The sequence below is a fragment of the Wasmannia auropunctata genome, unplaced genomic scaffold (genome assembly GCF_000956235.1).
Source record: "Wasmannia auropunctata unplaced genomic scaffold, wasmannia.A_1.0 LD336088.1, whole genome shotgun sequence".
In the NCBI taxonomy this organism is placed as follows: Eukaryota; Metazoa; Arthropoda; class Insecta; order Hymenoptera; family Formicidae; genus Wasmannia; species Wasmannia auropunctata.
The window spans coordinates 1,562,938-1,581,363 of NW_012026802.1; the positions used below are offsets into that span (position 1 = coordinate 1,562,938).

Here is an 18,426-nt window from a genome sequence, read left to right on the forward strand (position 1 = left end):
TTTCTTTCAGTTTCGCCGAGTTTGAGAACATTTCAATTCTGTCGATTGTCAGTTATATTATTATCCGGCATAACCAGTTTCGATCTTGGGCGATCGGGCCACCGGTTATGATCGAACGGAAATCATTGACACGTATTGCAGCGCGCGTTGTGTTATTCATTGAGAATGGCGACAAGTTTAATCAGTTCCCGCGATTAAGGAGCGATTATATTTCTTCTCTTTGTGCTTGCTTCCCGATCGCGGATGACTCGACGCGGTCGCGATGCAATAAAATCTATGAAAACAATTAACGGAACAACGGTAGTATTACCCCTTTGAAGTTGTCACGCTCTACTATAACTACTGTTGATTCTTTTTCTTTTTATATTTATATATATTTATATATGTATAATCGGCTAACGAATCGCTCTCGTTCGCGTATCGTTGACTCGCGCGCCGGACTGGCGCGAATCTAACCACCGACTTTAAGCGTCGCTTTAACAGCGAAACTGGAGTCCTACGTATATCGTGTCGCACACGGTATACTTTCGACAAAGCTCACTCAGATTAACAATTGAGAAAAAAAATCAGTCACATTCAAGCATACGGCATAATTTTCCCGATTGACGATTTTTTCTCTCGCAACGGAATGCAGCGATCGCTTCCGAATCGTCCAAACTTAACGAACCTAACAACAACGACGAAATAAAATGACGTTAAATACGCTAAATTTCATCTATAAAATGAAATCTATGTCACGGCGCATAGCGCGAAATCGCAAGACACTTAACGAATCTCGTCTCGATTTTTTTTCGTCAAAACGTATCGACCACAAGATAATCATCAACCTATCGTAGAAGAGCCTCTAAAGGCTGTAATTTTTGCATTGCAAGTAATTCTCTTCGTATCTTTGGTGTTAAAGTCAACTCATATTCGCACACTGCGTTCTTGCACTTTCTTGAGATGCGTTCAGCCTTAACAGTCTATCCCGATGGAATATTATTTATCAACTTCCCTTCACTGTCGAAATAAGCCGGGAGAAAAATGCGTCGCTTAAACTTACAATTTCATTCTAAATTCCTGCGAGCAAATTTATCCCAATAATTTAAAATTAAATAGAAAAATAAATCGATGACAGCAATTATTTTTATGATTATGAAATATCTTGCGCAGATTATAAAATTATGAAACATCTAATATCACATAAAAATCTTTGTCGTAATAACTTTGTCTTTATATCTCTATATTAAAGCATATTTCGACATAATATTTTTGCTTTAATTTGAATTTATAGATAAATTAAAAATCATATATTTATAAATCACGCGTATGGCTCATCGGATCGGCAATATCCGTATAATTATTATAACTGATTTTGGGAAAAATTGAAAATTTTCAAAGTTAAGGCTGAGCGCACGATTTACAATTGACACATTTGTATATCTCGTTCACATCAACACATATTCTCACGTACACGCACAACACGCAATCAATTCTCATCTTTCAGATAGTGAATTTCATATTTTTCTCTCTTTCTTTCTTTTTCTTTTTCTCTCACGTATTATTGGTTCGCATAAGCGGCCAATGATCTGGCATGAGACGCGGCGACGCACCCTCGCAATTATAACGCTAATATACCGACACGCTACTATTTTTTTTTCGTTTACTCTTAAATATACATCTACTTGCTTGATATAGCGATCAACGATAATCATCCTCTTCTCTCTCTCTCTCTCCTTTATTACGATTCTTCGTTCGCCCCATTCGCTCTAGCTTTTCAGCCATTTTTTACGCACATATATATCTTTACCTTTTCTCTCGCCTTCTCTTTCTCTCCCCCTTGTCGCCCTTTTTTGTATACTTTTAATGCTGCAGTTTCAGCGATTAGAAGATCCAAGTAAAATTATTAAATGCTGGCAATAATATTTATCTAAGTCGCGACGATAGTTCTCGATTACTGCGTAAATACTGATAGATATATTTGTTCGCCGTTTACGTTGCACCACCAACTTCTAGTACCTCGTCGAGTATCTTTTCACTTCACTTTCGTTTTACTTTCTCTCTTCCTGTCCTTGGTTTTTTTTTATTTCTTCATCGTATTTATACCTTCTCCTCGATATTTTTTTCATATTTATATATTTATATCTATATCTCTCGCTTTTCTTATCTGTCACTTCTACTGCCTCCCTTCTTTTCGCTTCCCTTTCGCTTTCCGTTCTTCTGTGTGTCTTTTCTCTCTCCATCATAAATATATTTGTAGTGTTATAGAATTTTCGATTCGTAGAACGATTTAATCGCTCAGCCATGCAGTTTCATTTCTGTTTTTATATGTATTCTTTCCCCTCTTTTCTTTCTTTTTCTCGCGATTACTCTTTTACTCGCCACTTGTCCCGCATTCTTTCATCAGATGCATTCTCTACCTTTCGCTCTTTCAATATACATTAACAACTATAGTCGTTTAGTCTCGTAGACGTCGATTACTCGCCGATTACCATGATTTACTTCAAATCATTTTTCGTGTAGTTACAATGATAGCGTACACATCATCCTTGTACTCCGTATAATTATTATAACTGATATTATAATTAGCAGTCTGATATATTCGATATAAAAGAATTTGATGACGTTGTTACTTAAATTTAATGAATTTATATCCGTTTGCAATATATTATTAATCCCTTTTACTCGTAATTAATTGAGTTTTTTTCGTATATTTCCATAATTTACTGTTATTGTAATAAAAAAAAATTATATAATAAACGGGATATCTTCTTTAATTTTCAGAGTATTTCTAATTATATAGAAAATAATTCTATTTTGCAATCCCCGGTATCTTTGGTTATTTATTGTATTATTGTACTTATCGTTATGCTACTCTCTCATTTTTGGTCATTTCTTCCTTTTCCGTCGCACTTGGCGCGACTTGAGTGAAAAGAAAAATCTGAATTACGAGTATGCGAATAGGAAGGATCGATCGAAAATAGTATCTTAGATCTTCGACGGTAATTAACGTCTTGCCCATCAGCAGTCGTGTATGATACATTTAGTAACTGTGGTTGCACATTCGCACTATATCTTTGAGTTTTTTTCGACTAACAGAGAGTTTACAGGCTTGTCCCTAAGCACTAAGAATAATCAATCTTTTTCGCCCCACTTTCCTCTTCGCGCGATTATGATCGATAATGATATAGTTTCGCAGTGATGCACGCATTGATATAGTATGTGTGTACATTTGTGTATGTGTGTGTCTACTGGAGAACGCGCCTCTGTGTTTGCGTCTCTGTTTAAATGCGGCTAAATGACATGCGGCGATTCATACAGCACAGCGGGTATGGGAAAGATGATATGAAAATGATTGCCACGTGAAGCGACGTTTTCGCGAAAAAACGAGCAATGACACGGTCGAAGAATGAGGATCGTCGCCAATCGCGCGAAGATGACGCCCGTTGTTTCCTCGCGGAACGCCGAACGAATTATTATTTTTTTTTTCTAGATTTTACACGCTTGTTTTCTTACAAAACTGGAAGAAGTAAGTGAAGTAGAAATTTTCCGATCGTTGAAACGGTTACATGCTCGGTTCCGTCACGTAAACTGGAAGTCGTAGATTTGTGCGAGAGATGATACGTGTTGGATGAAGCGCGAAAACGAAAACGAAGATCGGCGCCCGAGTAGGATTATTAATGACGTAATTTAGAATTTCATTTGTACTGGCTCTCGATCCAAGTCCAACCCAATTCGCATTTCACATCGCAAGAGTATGTGGAAGTTCGGCCGCGGCATTAATCTCTCTGCGTCATTATTGATCTCGGATAATATAGTAGGATTTTAACTCGCGTAGGGTCGACGTGTAAAAATCGGCTTGCGAGAATTTTGTCTATTAACGTAACATCGGTGCTACAAGCAAATGAGAGAAGAATATTGTTTTCGAATATTGCAGGGAGAAGAATAAATGCTTATTTTTATTGTTAAAGATTTTCCAGAGGCTGCAGCTTTCTGTGAAATTGTTCTCGATGAAAAAAACTTATGAATGTTAAATCGCCAAGTTTTGCACGTCACGTCTACTACTTCGTTCGGTAGATAAGAAAGAAAAAATAGTATAAAAAGACGCTGCGTAGCGTGGAAATGAAAATAGGAAATTTTTGTTCAAGGTACAAGACGTGCTTCCCGATTGACTGTCGGGTCTAGGTCGAAGCTGCGACTAATTCTAAAAGCGTGTTTTCTCGTTCGTCTCGACCGTACGAAACGCAATTCACTCCTCTAACAGTTAATACAGTGTGTTGTGAGGCCCATTTTGTTTTACCCCTAACGCAACTTCCGCTCGCTCTCCGTTTTCTCACCGATCCTAAATACAAATCACGGCATATCGAGGGCTCACAATTTCTCTTTTGTGTTCGTAGGCCCGTCTGTTTTTTCTTTGTTTAGAAAAAGAAACATGTCTTTTCTCTTTGTTTCCCTATGATATGTAGGACGATGAAAGCTTTAGGGTAACCCTATGACCTAATGATGCCCCTGCTCGATAAAGGGTGGTACGATCCATTCGATAATATTATTCTCACATCAGCCGTGAGAAAAATCCTGAGAAACGCTACTTCGAACAGGAATGGTTTCACATTCAAATTAAGATATTCCACGTCGTTAATTCACTTTCAAATTTTTTTTAAGGAAATTTTAATAAATATCCTTTGCATAGCCTTCTTAGCTTAGTTATATATAAATATATATAAATTTAATAATATTTATAAATTGACATGTAACTTTATATACATATGAAAGTTTAGTTGAATAAAAAAGACAAGATGGATCTTATAATTTTATTGAATAATTATTCGTATCATTGCAACGATCAAAGTGAGATGAAGTGTAAGCCAGCGTATTAATGTTTCGTGTGATTTTAATACGTGGAACGAACCATCACGTTCGGAGCATCGTTTGATAATCTGCGGCATCGTTTACAATTATCTACAACTCACACGTTTGTCTAATTGTAAGTAGGATGCATACTGGGTGGGATATGTGTGTTCGGAGCGATTTCGAATGATATACATATTTCGATAAGTACACGAGAAAAGCTACGCTCGAAAATACAGGTGTACATATACATGACGCGTGTGCACGCGCGCGCGCGCGCGCGCGTATATATATTTATATATTTATATGTATATGTAATGTGTGTCTATGTGCGTGTCCCGCTTCCTCTCTAAAGTCTTGTTGCGGGTACGCGATTCAAGTCTTGTTCACGTGACAACTGAGACTGAAATTCATTATTTACAAGCAGCGTCTTCGCATCCCTCCTCGACCCCTCCTTCGTCCAGTTTCGACCTCAACTCCTTTCGCGCACGAAACTCTCCCGAGAATTGCGCTTCGCGAGTTATGTAAATTATTATTATTACTATTCGCTATTATGTACACAGCGTCTCTCGGGAAACGCCTGTCTCGGGGAAAGAAACGTCATCTCGATTTTTCTCGATGTTACAGCTCGAGCCTGAGAGAAATTTCCGCGCGAGATGGTGAAAACGATACTTTTCCGTGACACGGCGTAATTGCATAAGCAATCTTGCTATAGTCCCAATTGGGAAAATTTTTAATTTGCACATGTTAGTATTAATGCTAAAATATAATCAGCAGTTACAGAAGGATTATGAAATGGTATCGGGTGTCAGATAATATTTTTAGAGAATCCAACTATGTGGTAGCTCGGAAATATTTGATACATCTATCAGTAAATATTTGATACATTTAACGGCAAAGGATGTCCGATACGACCTTGCGTTCTCACCACCGCAACCTCAATTTCCTTCGACGTAAAACTGAACGCGATTGCGTCGACAGCGAGACGGGATGGCTACGCTTATCATTAATATACCGACTATCAGCTATTATTATCTGTTCAGGGTCATTGAGCACCAAAAAGGAATGACAGTACATTATTACTCTCTGCTTCACTTTTCCGGCGACTATTTACAATGCTAAACATTTCTTCTACACACGTCGTCGTATCGCGATCGGTGACTCGAGAAATTCGACTCTTCCGCGATCTTCTCGCGCATCTTCGGCGTACGTCGCGAAAAGTATTCTCCGCGGATCGCCCGGCATCCGGAAGGACGAAGGAAGAGCAACGTAAATCGTAGCCAAGCTGTGTGCTAAAAATCGTCCCGAGGTTTTCTTTCAAGCGCCGCGCCCTGTCGATCGCTTTACAATCACGAAGAAGTCGGAGGCACTGGCGATTCTCGGATCTTTTTCTCAGATCGCAAAAATCATGCGGTTTAAATTATGCGCGGGAGATTCCTCGAGGATATCGCCGTCATTATCCAAACTAAGGATACGCGACAAAATGGTCTTTTTTTTCAAAATACTTTTTTTCCCCCGTCGACTAAGCTAACAGCATTTCGCGATCGATCCATCCGTTTGTTTGAATTCTCTCTTAGATTTTTTTTTTCAATAAAACTACCGTGGACATTAAATGCTTCGCCGACCGTAAACGATCCCGTTTGTTTGGAAGGAATCGGAAGGACTCGATCGAGAGAGATTCTTTCGTTCGTTCTTAAAAGAAAACGGAAGGACTCGATTGACGCGACGAATCCTTCCGCTACCCTTGATGAAGGATCGCTCGCCGGTGCGGATGTAACGTACGTCAACCTCGCGACGATTCCATGACTTTGAGAAACAGCTAAAACTATACGTATAGTGTACAAGTTGTAGTAATTATAGAAAGTTCGATAATTATAGTTTACGTACGAAATTTATCCGTCGGAGCGCGGAAGAAAAACCCGATGCGCCCCGCTACGCTCTGCTTTCTAACTTATAAAAAAATCATGAAAAAATTTTTAGTTTTTCTTTCTTTCCTTATCTCTCTCTCTCTTTTTTTTAGAAACGTTTCAGTATGACAAACGTGGTCCATCGTATATATATTTATATGTAAGTGCTAAGATCCGAAGATCCAGTAAACTTGTATCCACGATCTGATATTAATGTTCGAGAATATCTTATAATGTAATTATTAACATCGCGTGCGATTATACATGTAATTTATAAACAATATCTGTGCAATAGCAATAGTATATCATTAAGTTAGAAATATTTAAACTTGTGCGCTCTCTGTCTCTTATAGCGAAAAATTGATTTGCTCTTCTTGGCCAAATATTCTTGTATTTCTTAAAAATAATAAACTAAATACGTTTAGGATGGATAAATTAGTTGCTAAATATAGTTAATTTACCTGAAGAATAAAAATGAAGCAATAAATGTTATAGTTTGTAGTTTCACTATTTAATTAAAATCTTATTAGAGATTACGATATATTTTATAAAAAATTTTTATAATCGTCGATAAAACTGTGCCCTTTATATATATAAATATATATATATCGCGATTGATTTAGCATAAAAAAGAAACTATATCTAATATATATACATATAAAAATTCTCTCTTTATATAAACGTGCTTGCAAAACCATTCAATCGAGACGAATTCTAAAATCGAGTATACAAGTCTCTGGATCCGTTTAACGCGAATTCCTCCGTGAGTAAGTAATGATAATAATTTGTCGATCAATGAAATGCGATTGCACGAGAGAATCAGGTAATGCGAGCAGGTTAAAAAATTATATTTGTATATCGACATTGTATCGCCCCTTGCACGTTCATTGTCCCATTACTTTTCGACACTACTATTCGACACCTGCATCGTCTTGCGTAATCGTAAGCAAGTCCTGCAAATTTATAGCGTGACTCGCGAGCGTTCTTGACTGACTTCTGTTTCTGTCCCCGCGAATTTTCTTGTTACGCGTATCTTTCCGATTCTTCTCCGTCTATCCCAACCCGTTCCGTTCGGAGTATTCTTCGTACTTATTCCTTTTCCAAAATCCGATCTTGCGGAATCATCTGAATCCATAACGAGAGACTGGACCGTTCAACCATGGCCAATCAATAGCGCGAAATCGGAACACTCTCTGTTTCCTATCTATACCGTTTATTTTTTTTTCTCCGTTTTAGAAGGAAGAGATACGAAGGGGAGAAAAAATGGTATAAAGTGTGGGGATCGCGATTGTGTGTGGGAAAGTCGAGAGTACGATTTACTGCGTCTGTTAGCTTGTTCCTGCTTCTTCGCTTAGCTCAATTTGACCAAGGGGTTATTCCGCACGAGCGATACGAGGACTCTCGAAGGACTCTCGCGTTACATCCAGTCTATGGCGCGCGCGAACAGAAGGATGTATTTCCGAAAAATTATTACATTATCGTTTATTGCGGACGCGGGACGCGCGAAGATCCCGATGAGTAATATTCCCTAACGAGCTTCCGCTATTTCTGCCGATCAGCTCCGGCCGCGTTTGTCACGTTTTTCCCCTCATCGAAGGGGAGAAACTCACGAAAAATTGTACACTTTATCAAGACTTCGTAACGCTTTACCGATAATTGCAAATTTATACAGGCACACATCTAATAATTATCTTAAATATCATTAGAGATATTCTTGGATATTCTTAGATAATGTTTTTTTTTTCGGTAATATACAGAAATCTGGAGACCGTTTTGGATAGTTAGATACCTGGTAGATATCTATACTCTGTGGAAACGCGTCGTTTCAGAAATTTCTGTAAATTTTAGTAGGGACCAAACGTGACTCTCGCCGCCATCGAAGGACTTTAATTCATTTCGGAATTAAGAATCCGCGTAAGCGGACGAAACTACCTTAAATTAATTCACTGGCCATATCCTGGACTCCTTGCGATCGACACGTATCGCGGTTGTTTAAGTCTCGATTAATATGTATAATATATATATAATGTGTATGTATATAATGTATATAATATATATATATGTACGTAGGTATAGGTATAACAACAGTCAATTATATAAAATTGCGGCAGTGTGCTTTCACGTATAATAGTTAATGTTAATCATACATTCACTCTCTGCCTTTCTCTCGTTCTCTCTCTCTCTCTCTCTCTCTCTCTCTCTCTCTCTCTCTCTTTCTCTCTCGTATAATTGATTTATTACTTTAGTAATAAATTTAATCAGGACGGCGAGGAACACTGGATACCGTCTTTGTGTCTGTATCTATCTTTTACGATGTATTAAGTCGATTATATTGAAAAGCCAAGCCCTTCCCATGTGGGCCCATAAACGCGTTATAGAGTATACAAATTCTAAAGCGCAAGCAATATCGTTAAAGATTTCTCGTCAAGAACACGAACATCGTAATTCAACCACATTTACGAAATAATATATCTGATACATTCATAATTTTCTCTCTATGACGCTAAGAACGCTAAGATATGACGTCAACGCGTCATACGACAACGACGAATGACAATACGGTTTGCGATGCTTTATTTAAAATCACTATTCAATTCCTCTACGAGCGAGCAGAGATGATAGGAACTACATGTGTGACATGTCCCCTTAATAAAACCTGACGAATGATTTGAAAATTCATCTGGGATACCTGGAAAGTTAACGAAGAATAAAAATGTCAGAGTATCGGAGTACGATACTCTAACATTTTTGAGGAAGTTTGACGCAATGCGGGCGCAAATTGGAAACTTATGTATAAAGCACTTGAAAATTCGCAACGCTAATCGCAGAAATAGATCACACGAGTATTCAAATTTATTCGTAAATGTATTTTATTCGATTCTCATGAGCAATGATTCATAGCGAAAATGTAACGTCAGCATCCTGCAAATAATTTTGGAATAATTAAAAAAAAAAAATGAAAAAATCGCAATCGACTTTTGCTCGCGGATTCTACTTTTGCGAAGAAGGGTTTTTTCTTTGGAAAATCCTAAATCCGCGGGAAAATGAAAGAGGACACCCTCGGTACCCGGCATTCACTCGCACGCACGCAAACACATCGGACGACAGTCACACGATCTGGAGCTGGAAATACAGCTAGGATTGCGTATGGCGGCTCGTATATGTATACGTATATATGTACACGTTACATTCAGCTATACAATTAGTCTCGATTTCGCGGCTACATCAATTAAAACTTTACCCCTCCCACTCGCCTCCTCTCGCCCCGCCGACCTGCCCTTCGCCCTAAACCCTTGAGTACTCTCGCGCGGCAACGCTAACTGTGCGGAAAGAAGTGATTACGCGAATGTGTATAATATCTATTTATACGTGCGTGTTTATACAGATTACAGTGCTCCTTTATTCTTCTTCTCTTCATTCGTCGGAGCCAAGCCACGAGCGAGATCGGTGCGATAAACGGTGTGTTACAGCGGATAACTATAACGAATCGGCGCTCGTGGCTTCGCTCCGGATCGTAGTGCGTGATTTCATCGTCGCTCGATCGTTTTCCCAACGATCAACGGCGACGACGGCTGCTTCTACGTTTAATTCCCCTTTCTTCCTTAAATCATTCGTTTACTTTTTACGTTCAGTTCATTCGCGCGTTTTCTCCCTTTCGTCTCTCGCGCTCCCATCATTTACTCACTCACTCTCTCTCTCTCTCTCTTTCTCTCTCTCGCTCACTCTTCCTCTCGTTCGATCATCGATCGTTTTACAGCTTTAGACGTATAATAATACTGGCTATTTTTTACTCGTTTTTTTTACGTTCCCATTTTTAAAAGTATAGGTAATTATCCGTAGCATTTCTCTCTGTTTACTCGTAATTATTATCGTTTTCGGTCAGCTTCTCCCGCGGCGGCATCTCCTCTCCTGCTTCTCCTTCTGCCTCCCCTCTCCTCCTGCTCTAATCATCCGCGACCCAATCTCGGGCAATCGATCGCCCGGTATTGATACAATAGCCAGTTGATTGCCCAATACTATATCTATACGCAAACATGTCCAAACGAATTCCGTCTGTGTGTGTCCTATTGTCGACATATAGAAACGCCGCCATGTGTCTCCTCGCGCCTTCACTCTTCCCCATCGTATGTATAACATCTTTATGTATATTATATGTATATCTAGTTTAGCTGTTTGTTTGTTTGTTTGTTGGTTTGTCGGCTTGTTTGTTCATGTATCCTTTTGTTTCTGTATACGAGAGCTAGCTAATGCTACAAGTAATAGTTTTTTATCAAAAGCACACACGTAATATCGTGACTAGTCTACGTATGTATATATAATATGTATATATAGTATATCGCATATAAACTGATTATTATGTATGCCACGTGCACCTCTCTTCGTTGACCGGCTCGCTCGCTTCAAGTTCTGTACGTGTTGTGTGTTCGTGTGTGGATCGTGTTGACGTTAGTAGTGTCGACGATGACGACGCGGAGGGACAACGTTCCCTCTTCTTCTGCTCCTCCTCCTCCTTCTCCTTTTTTTCCCCCTTTCCCCTTGGCGGAAAAAAGGGCAAGGTGTGCGTGACGAATCCAATCTGCGATCTTAACATCTGCTTCGAGAGACCATTACTTGAAAGGCCATTACGTGTTCTCGGAGAAACTCCCTGTGACGTGCGGAGGATTGAACGTGCTTGAATTGTTTGACTTGCTTTCCCATCAGCAGCGACTTTTTAATGACGTAACGTAAACTGTCTTCAACTCCTTACGGTACTCGTCTACCATAGGTATTCGATCCGAATTGCTTCCGGTAGAACGAAAATCGATTCTTGAATTATGTATCTTCCTATGACGAGTAATGATCATAGTACCACGTCTCTTCGTTTGATTTGTTCGATCACCTCAGTAGCGGTACCTTTTTTATGGTTTTATATTAATTACACAGTAATAAGTATGTTGTGGATATGTATCGCATTTTTTATTTCTTATGAAACTTAATTTCAATTAGAAGAGGCGATAAATCGAGACGTAACATTCGAGGGAGAAATTTACTATTTCGCTAATATTTCTACTACGCAGCAGCTCCAGTATAATGTAGTAACACTGATCGGACTATAGATCGTTTCTCCATCCGCTTTTTCCTTCGCTTACTCTCGTTTCGTTCTAATTTTAACAACTCTTCGCAAGCGTGCCCAATACTGGAATCAATCGACTACCGTAATTCTCTCGATTGGGGTGCGCAACGAAGATCCTTACGAATCGATATGCGAATTTTAGCACCGTGCGAGACTTTCGTCCAGATCACTTTAACACGCTCATCCTATCTCGTGTTTAGAGCTGAACACGATTCAGCCTGATAAACCGAGAATATTTACGAAACGACTACAAAAAAATTAACGATTTTAATGAAATTAGCTAAGTTGCTTTCCGCAATTCCGTCTTACTTTCCGAGCCGATCGGTTCTAAGTTTCGGCTTGTCCTTCGTCCGTCAGTACCACGCGTATTACGAAGTGATGAAGCAGCCCGCAATTCCGTCCGCGTTCTTGAGGAATCGTCATCTCTCCGTGGCCTCTCCCGTTACTCACTACACACGCCTGCGCGACAACGGCTGGTCGTGATTAGTGCGTCTTGGGTATATGCTGATGTCGATCGTCGTCGCTCGCCTCGACGTCACCCTCGACGCCCTTCTCGCCCTCCTCGGGATGCTGGGGATTACCCTCCTCGGTGTCGACGCTGCTCGTAGGCGTCACCTGCTCGACGCCGACGCCCGCACCGGCGCCGGCGCCGACGCTCATGCCGCCCGACGTTGTGCTCGATGTCGTCGTCGTCGTCGTCGCCGTCTCGTCGTTCTTTTCGTACCCCAGATTGCCCAGCAGGCTCTTGTTAATCGGCTCGGGCGAGGCCTCTGACTCCTCGCTGCTAGGTGAACCGGGAGACGAGACTATCACCTGCGCGAACAAAATAGACCCACCGTCGAGGTGCGTCGATTAGTCATGCTCGACGTCGGATACGGTTGGAATTCACAAAGTTTGATCAAACGTTTCGAATTTTATGATGTAGTAAAGAGAGAAGAAATGAGAGGAGAGCATATATATTAAGCCGAATGTTTATAGCTTGTTTACTCAAAAGTTTTATACAATTAATATAGTTCTCTCATCTGCCTAAAATAATACGTTTCTAGATTCTGAAAATATTCGTTACATTTGATCAACTTCGTGGATAACATTGTATATATTAAATTCTCTGTTACGAAAGGATAGTTCCATAAGCTCGCTAATATAAAAACTTATGCGTAGAGACCTACACTGTCAAAAATTCTTACGAGCAATTTATATATTTCATTTCTGTTACTTATAAATTTTTTACTTACTTTTAAAAAAAATATTGCTCGATTCACATTGCGAACGAAGTATGACGTGTTTCTTCAAAAGAAAATTTTTAATAGTCTTTCTGCGAAATCGTTTTTCACGTCGGCTCTGCGTAATTTCGCGGATACCAGAGAGTCGTGGTAGTGGAATGCAATTGTGCATACGCAAAAGTATGTGCTACATCAACGTAGAAAAGTATTTACAAATACTCGGCAAGTCGACGACATTTAGATTCGTATAAAACGTGATGGCATGAAGGTAGAATGAGAGAGTTACATGAATGATGGAAACGTTTCTCTGATATCTGAATCGGGCCATGCATATGACAACGAACTAAAGGCGGATGTAAACGAATAATGAAAACGATAATAACGATGATACCTGTGCAAGAAGCGGCGTCTCTGTGCTGTCAGCGGTTTGGTAGAGCCGGCAATTTGCGCTTGCTCTGAAGAATACGTGCCCAAACGAAAAAAGATAAAGAAGACAACGTAAATTGTCATTATAATAGGAATGAACGTCGAAACTATATACACAAAAACGGAAATCATAACAACCCAGTATGTATGCCCGTGAAAGGTACAGAAATGACATCGACATGCACGAAGACACTTCGCATAAATGATACATATGAAATATGTATATGTACATAAATAAAACCTGTCAAATTTATATCGCGAGATATAATGTTTAATGATAACAATGATGATTAATGACAATAATGAATGATAATCACAAACCATTTCGGCTAAGTATATTTCCCGCAGTAAAAATTTCTATGTAACTTTGAATAACTTTCCTTAATTATATGAATCATAGTGATTCATGTCGTAATTTTTTTTACTTCGGTTCATGTCGGTTACATACAATTTTTGCTTGTTTGAAATTGTCTCTGAAAATGATTGATTACTGAGAAATATATATGATCCAACTTTCCAAATTACATACTCCTCGAAACACTGCATGCCAAAACGTTTGCGAGTTCGTGATATATGGAAGTTTTTTGATTGAAATCTCATCGTGACAAAAACAGAACATATAAGCAGGGCGAATCAATAATCACTAAATGGCGTAGATTCGATTTCGTGGAAGCGCGTCGCGATTGAGGTTGTTTGCGAAGCGAACAAAGGAGAGATAGAATCGGTACTTTGTCTACCATGCTGTTCAACAACGTTTCAATATGCATAGGATACGAAAAGAAGCGAAAATGGAGAAAAACTGAGTATATACGTTCAGAATAATTGGCGAGCGTCTTCTCGATCGGTCCTTCTGATTCCAAAGTTTTGAATTGCTCATGGGCAAAGATTTTACGTGCAAGTACGTGAATTCGTGGGAATCAGAAAAATCAATGCAGTTGACCCTAAACAGTATAAAATGTATTACTTACATGAAACTATTGAGGTAAACTCCCTCTTATCCATTTAATAATGATATTACCGGTGTCATGTATTCTTAAAGTCTCCGATACTATTCTACATTTCCTATGTTTAAATTTTCATAAACAGTTTAAAGTAAATAATCAAGTAATTATTAGCGTTTTGTAATGAAGCATACGTAACGAAAAAAGATCAAAACTTGCTCGTACACTGTTTAGGGTTAACATTCCCTCGACAACAACGTTCAAATCGTGCGAGAAATGCACGTGTATTTGCGACCTACCTGTCGAGGCTTGACCGGTGGTGGAGGACGAATGGAGGGCCCGAGGACTGCGGCCACCGTAGTTTGGGGTTGATGATGAAGTGAGGGTGGCTGCTGCCAAGGCAGCCCTGTGCGTCCCAATGTTCCCTGCAGTTGCACATGCTGCTGCAGCTGCTGCTGCACTTGCTGCTGCGCCTGCTGCAGATGCTGCTGACTGTTGCTGCGCTCGACTACTGGCGTAACTCGAGGAAGTGTTGAACCGACTGAAGAAGTCTTCCGAACTGTCTGTGAAATTAGCTACTGATTACTCCGCTCTTAGCTTATGTTTCTTTCTTAACGCACGTCAATAAACTAAATTCAAATATAAATAATTGAAATAAAGTTAAATTAAAATAAACCTATGGAGATATATCGATATGTCGTTGATTTAAATTCGCGAAAGAGCAAGTTTTACGTCAGATTCATAAAGAACGAGTACATTACCTGACTTTACCGGCCAAATCTCCAACAGATACTTCAGCACGGCGATCGGCTGTTGGAAATCCAATGGAGGTCCGCTTTCTTCCGAATGTAACATCAATACCGGCCCGAAGCAAACGGCAAGGCTTGCCGGTGACATTTTATTGCACTGCGACACCACCATCGCCAAATGATCCAGCAAGTAAATCAACGTGCACTGTTCAATCAATAACACACGTTATTAGAATCTGAATATGATCGTGGAGAGAGGCCTCATCTTGTTTAGTTTTTCTTTTTCTGACTACGATCAATGTGCATTTAAAATGAAACCTCGCCGATACGTACCCTATTGACCTTAGGCAGGCAATCTAGTATACTGAACATGAGCTTAGCGTTGCCCTGCGGGTCGTCCGGCAAACAGACAGCCAGTGCGTCAACCATCATCTGGTAGAGGCACTTCGTGAAGAGAGGTTCCGGAAGTTCTCGCAAATAATCCTTCAGTACACCTGAAAGAACGATCGCCGTCGCCTCACATTTTTCTCGAAACGGTGTTATGTATTTTGCGATGTGTTACCAGTGATGACGTTGATGTCCGGCACGTTGTCGGGCGACAAATTCACGGACCGTGCGTTTCTCTCGAAAGCTTCCCTAAGTATCCTCTTCTTGGTCGCTGAGCCGCAGAGTCTGTACAGACCTGTTGCACGAAATAAAACAACTTTTATCACGCGCACACGAACTCTTTTAACTCGAGACGATTTTTTTTATTACTTGTTCGACACTTACCGATAATGTCAAGTCCTCTTCTCTCCACCTCTTCGACGCAACGCCACACGATAATCGGAATATTCGGGACTCCCATTGCTAAAGCTGTGGAAACTCCACCGGGAACTCCACCAGTCTTGGTTTCTCGACTTACCTATTTGGTTAAAAAAAAATAGTTATTGCACATTTTAAGATTTAAACTAGGAAATATGAAATCTGCACAACGTTAATTTATATTACAACGTTAATATTTAATTGAAATACTTAAAGATTGATATATAATAAATTGTCGTCGTAAAAAAGGGAGCTTACCACTGTATCCAAATCAACTCCGAAGAGAGGCGCTACCCTCGTGGCTAAGGATATGACCGGCAGACCCCTTCGACGGAAAGTTTGTTGGGCGTCGGTGTATCGAAGTTTTAGATAAATTGTGCCACGTGGCTCGACCTTGACGGCCAGCTGATGTTCCGGCGATTCTTTCAGTAGACTGGCCAAATGCACCGATCCCTTGTAACAGAGTTTATGCCTGTACTGTGGGTCCCAAGAGTAAACGAGCAGATCCAGCTGCCGATTGCCTACGAGATCCAGCTCGAAGGTTTCGTCCCAGTCAAACATCAGATCGCCGGTTCGCACCACCGTGCGCGCTTTGTGCACCCTGTCGCACTCCAGTACGCAGTACAAGTCTCTCAAGCCGCAACTAGCTGTATAGTTTTTCGCAAAGAGTATTCATTAGTACATTCATTTAAACAAAATTACTCTAAGAGCATTTTTATACCCAAGACTGGCAATTGTGATGTTACACGTGTTGTTTGAGTGTGTGAGAGTAGCGTGGGGCAAGTGTAGAAAAAAGTACATGGTAATTATTGGTATTCGCCGATCTCGAACACACGAGCGAACGCGTGTTTCATCCAACGCACCTAAATTCGGCTGACCTGAGGGAGTGGAAGGTGTCGTGGCAGCCGATGAGGTCGTAGTCGATCGGAGACCACGCCCCGCTAAAAGATGAACCGATAACAATCCGCTGACTCCGCTCGTCAAGTCGCCGCCGGTCGTCTCCCCGAGCGAGCTCAAAAGCGAGCTCGTCGAGCTCGGCGTGCCCACTGTCGGCGGCTTCTCTATCTTATACTTGAGGAACTCTGCGAAGCGAAATGACCCTTTAGTGCTCGTAATTTTGCGAAACGAGGCGGTAGACAGATACGCGATAGGCTGTCTAATCACCCGCAGGATTAATATCTAGCAGTATTTGACCCTGAGTTCTGGTAGGCGTTGGGGTAGGTATGCTCCTCGTAGACTCCAAATCCAACAGGTTCCTGATCCTCCTGACCGACGTCGCCCGTTGGCTCGCGGAGCTTGTCAGCGACGCTTTCTGGGCCGCCAGCGATGAGCGCGCGCTCGAGGCCACCGAGGCCGGCCTCGGATTCGTTGTACCGCGATGGCACGTTGAACTGATCGCCGTCGACGCTCTCAGATTCGCGAGATTGACCTGTTGGGCCGAGGCCGATCTCGTCGACAGGCGATCGAGCGTGGTCGAGAGCGGCCTGTACGTACCGTAAGTGCCGTAGTCACCCTGCGTTAATCAACAAGTGATAACTACTTTATTAACATGGATTCGTAGCTCTTCAAGTGTCTACTTGATTGAGTAATATTTCAGTATCAAGTTTCAAATAGAATTATAATTTGAATGAGAATCTGTTAAAAGTAGTAATAATTATAAATATATAAAATCAACGGATATTATGAATGTATAAAATAAAATTAATAATCTAAATTTTCGAGGCAATCTAAAAATCAATTAAGCAGATGAACTCATTCTTTGATTGTTTCAAATTTAATTTAACTTAAATGGATAAAGTTATTGCTAACAGCTGAGCTATTTCTATCTCGAATTTTTATTAATACTGAATTATCGCTTAGTTAAACAGACACTTGAAGAATCATAAATAAAACTAATGATGTATAACGTTGAGCGAAAATGAAAGAGATTTGCGCGCATATAAATACATTTTGCATAGCCACACTTTACATTATTACTTTCCGTCCATTTTTATCCTGTAAGGATTCATGGTTTCGGACTTATTCGAATATAAATGAATGAATTTAGTAACAAGATAGAATAGAAAGAGCAAGGCAAAATCTATCACTCTGTATAGTTATTCATGGTGATAATAAAATTAGCGGCATCCGGTCGATTGTCGGACGGAGAGGGAGAGAGCACTGAGCTCTCTGCGATTTCATTTACCTGATTGACGGCTGCATGAATGTTCTCGGCGCTGTATGTATAACGGGGTGGTCTACTTGTGGTCGCCCTGATCTGCTCGTACAGGGCGCTGGTACTCGGCGTGCGGCTCAGCCAGGCGCGGTACTCGTCCGACGTGAATACACTCGGTGAGGACGGTATCCTGCCTGTTTATCGACACGGTCAGTTCGCGTTAAGTGCAATCCCGCCGATTGCATTGCCGATTACTGTCTCGATTAGTCCGGGGGGGGGGG

General features: G+C 40.5%; 1 protein-coding gene across 1 annotated transcript in view; it reads right to left on the bottom strand.

Annotated features, from left to right (window-relative positions):
- Window positions 1-12,330: 12,330 nt before the first annotated feature.
- Window positions 12,331-18,426, bottom strand: part of LOC105448222 (rho GTPase-activating protein 100F) — a 46,207-nt gene continuing 40,111 nt past the window's right edge. The window contains exons 10-19 of the mRNA XM_011686681.1: window positions 18,176-18,339; window positions 17,155-17,503; window positions 16,854-17,072; window positions 16,249-16,637; window positions 15,958-16,090; window positions 15,749-15,868; window positions 15,520-15,680; window positions 15,199-15,391; window positions 14,737-14,996; window positions 12,331-12,660 (exon numbers count right to left, since the gene is read on the bottom strand). Of these exons, the coding sequence (XP_011684983.1) occupies window positions 12,331-12,660; window positions 14,737-14,996; window positions 15,199-15,391; window positions 15,520-15,680; window positions 15,749-15,868; window positions 15,958-16,090; window positions 16,249-16,637; window positions 16,854-17,072; window positions 17,155-17,503; window positions 18,176-18,339 (2,318 nt within the window). The remainder of the gene's footprint in view (window positions 12,661-14,736; window positions 14,997-15,198; window positions 15,392-15,519; window positions 15,681-15,748; window positions 15,869-15,957; window positions 16,091-16,248; window positions 16,638-16,853; window positions 17,073-17,154; window positions 17,504-18,175; window positions 18,340-18,426) is intronic.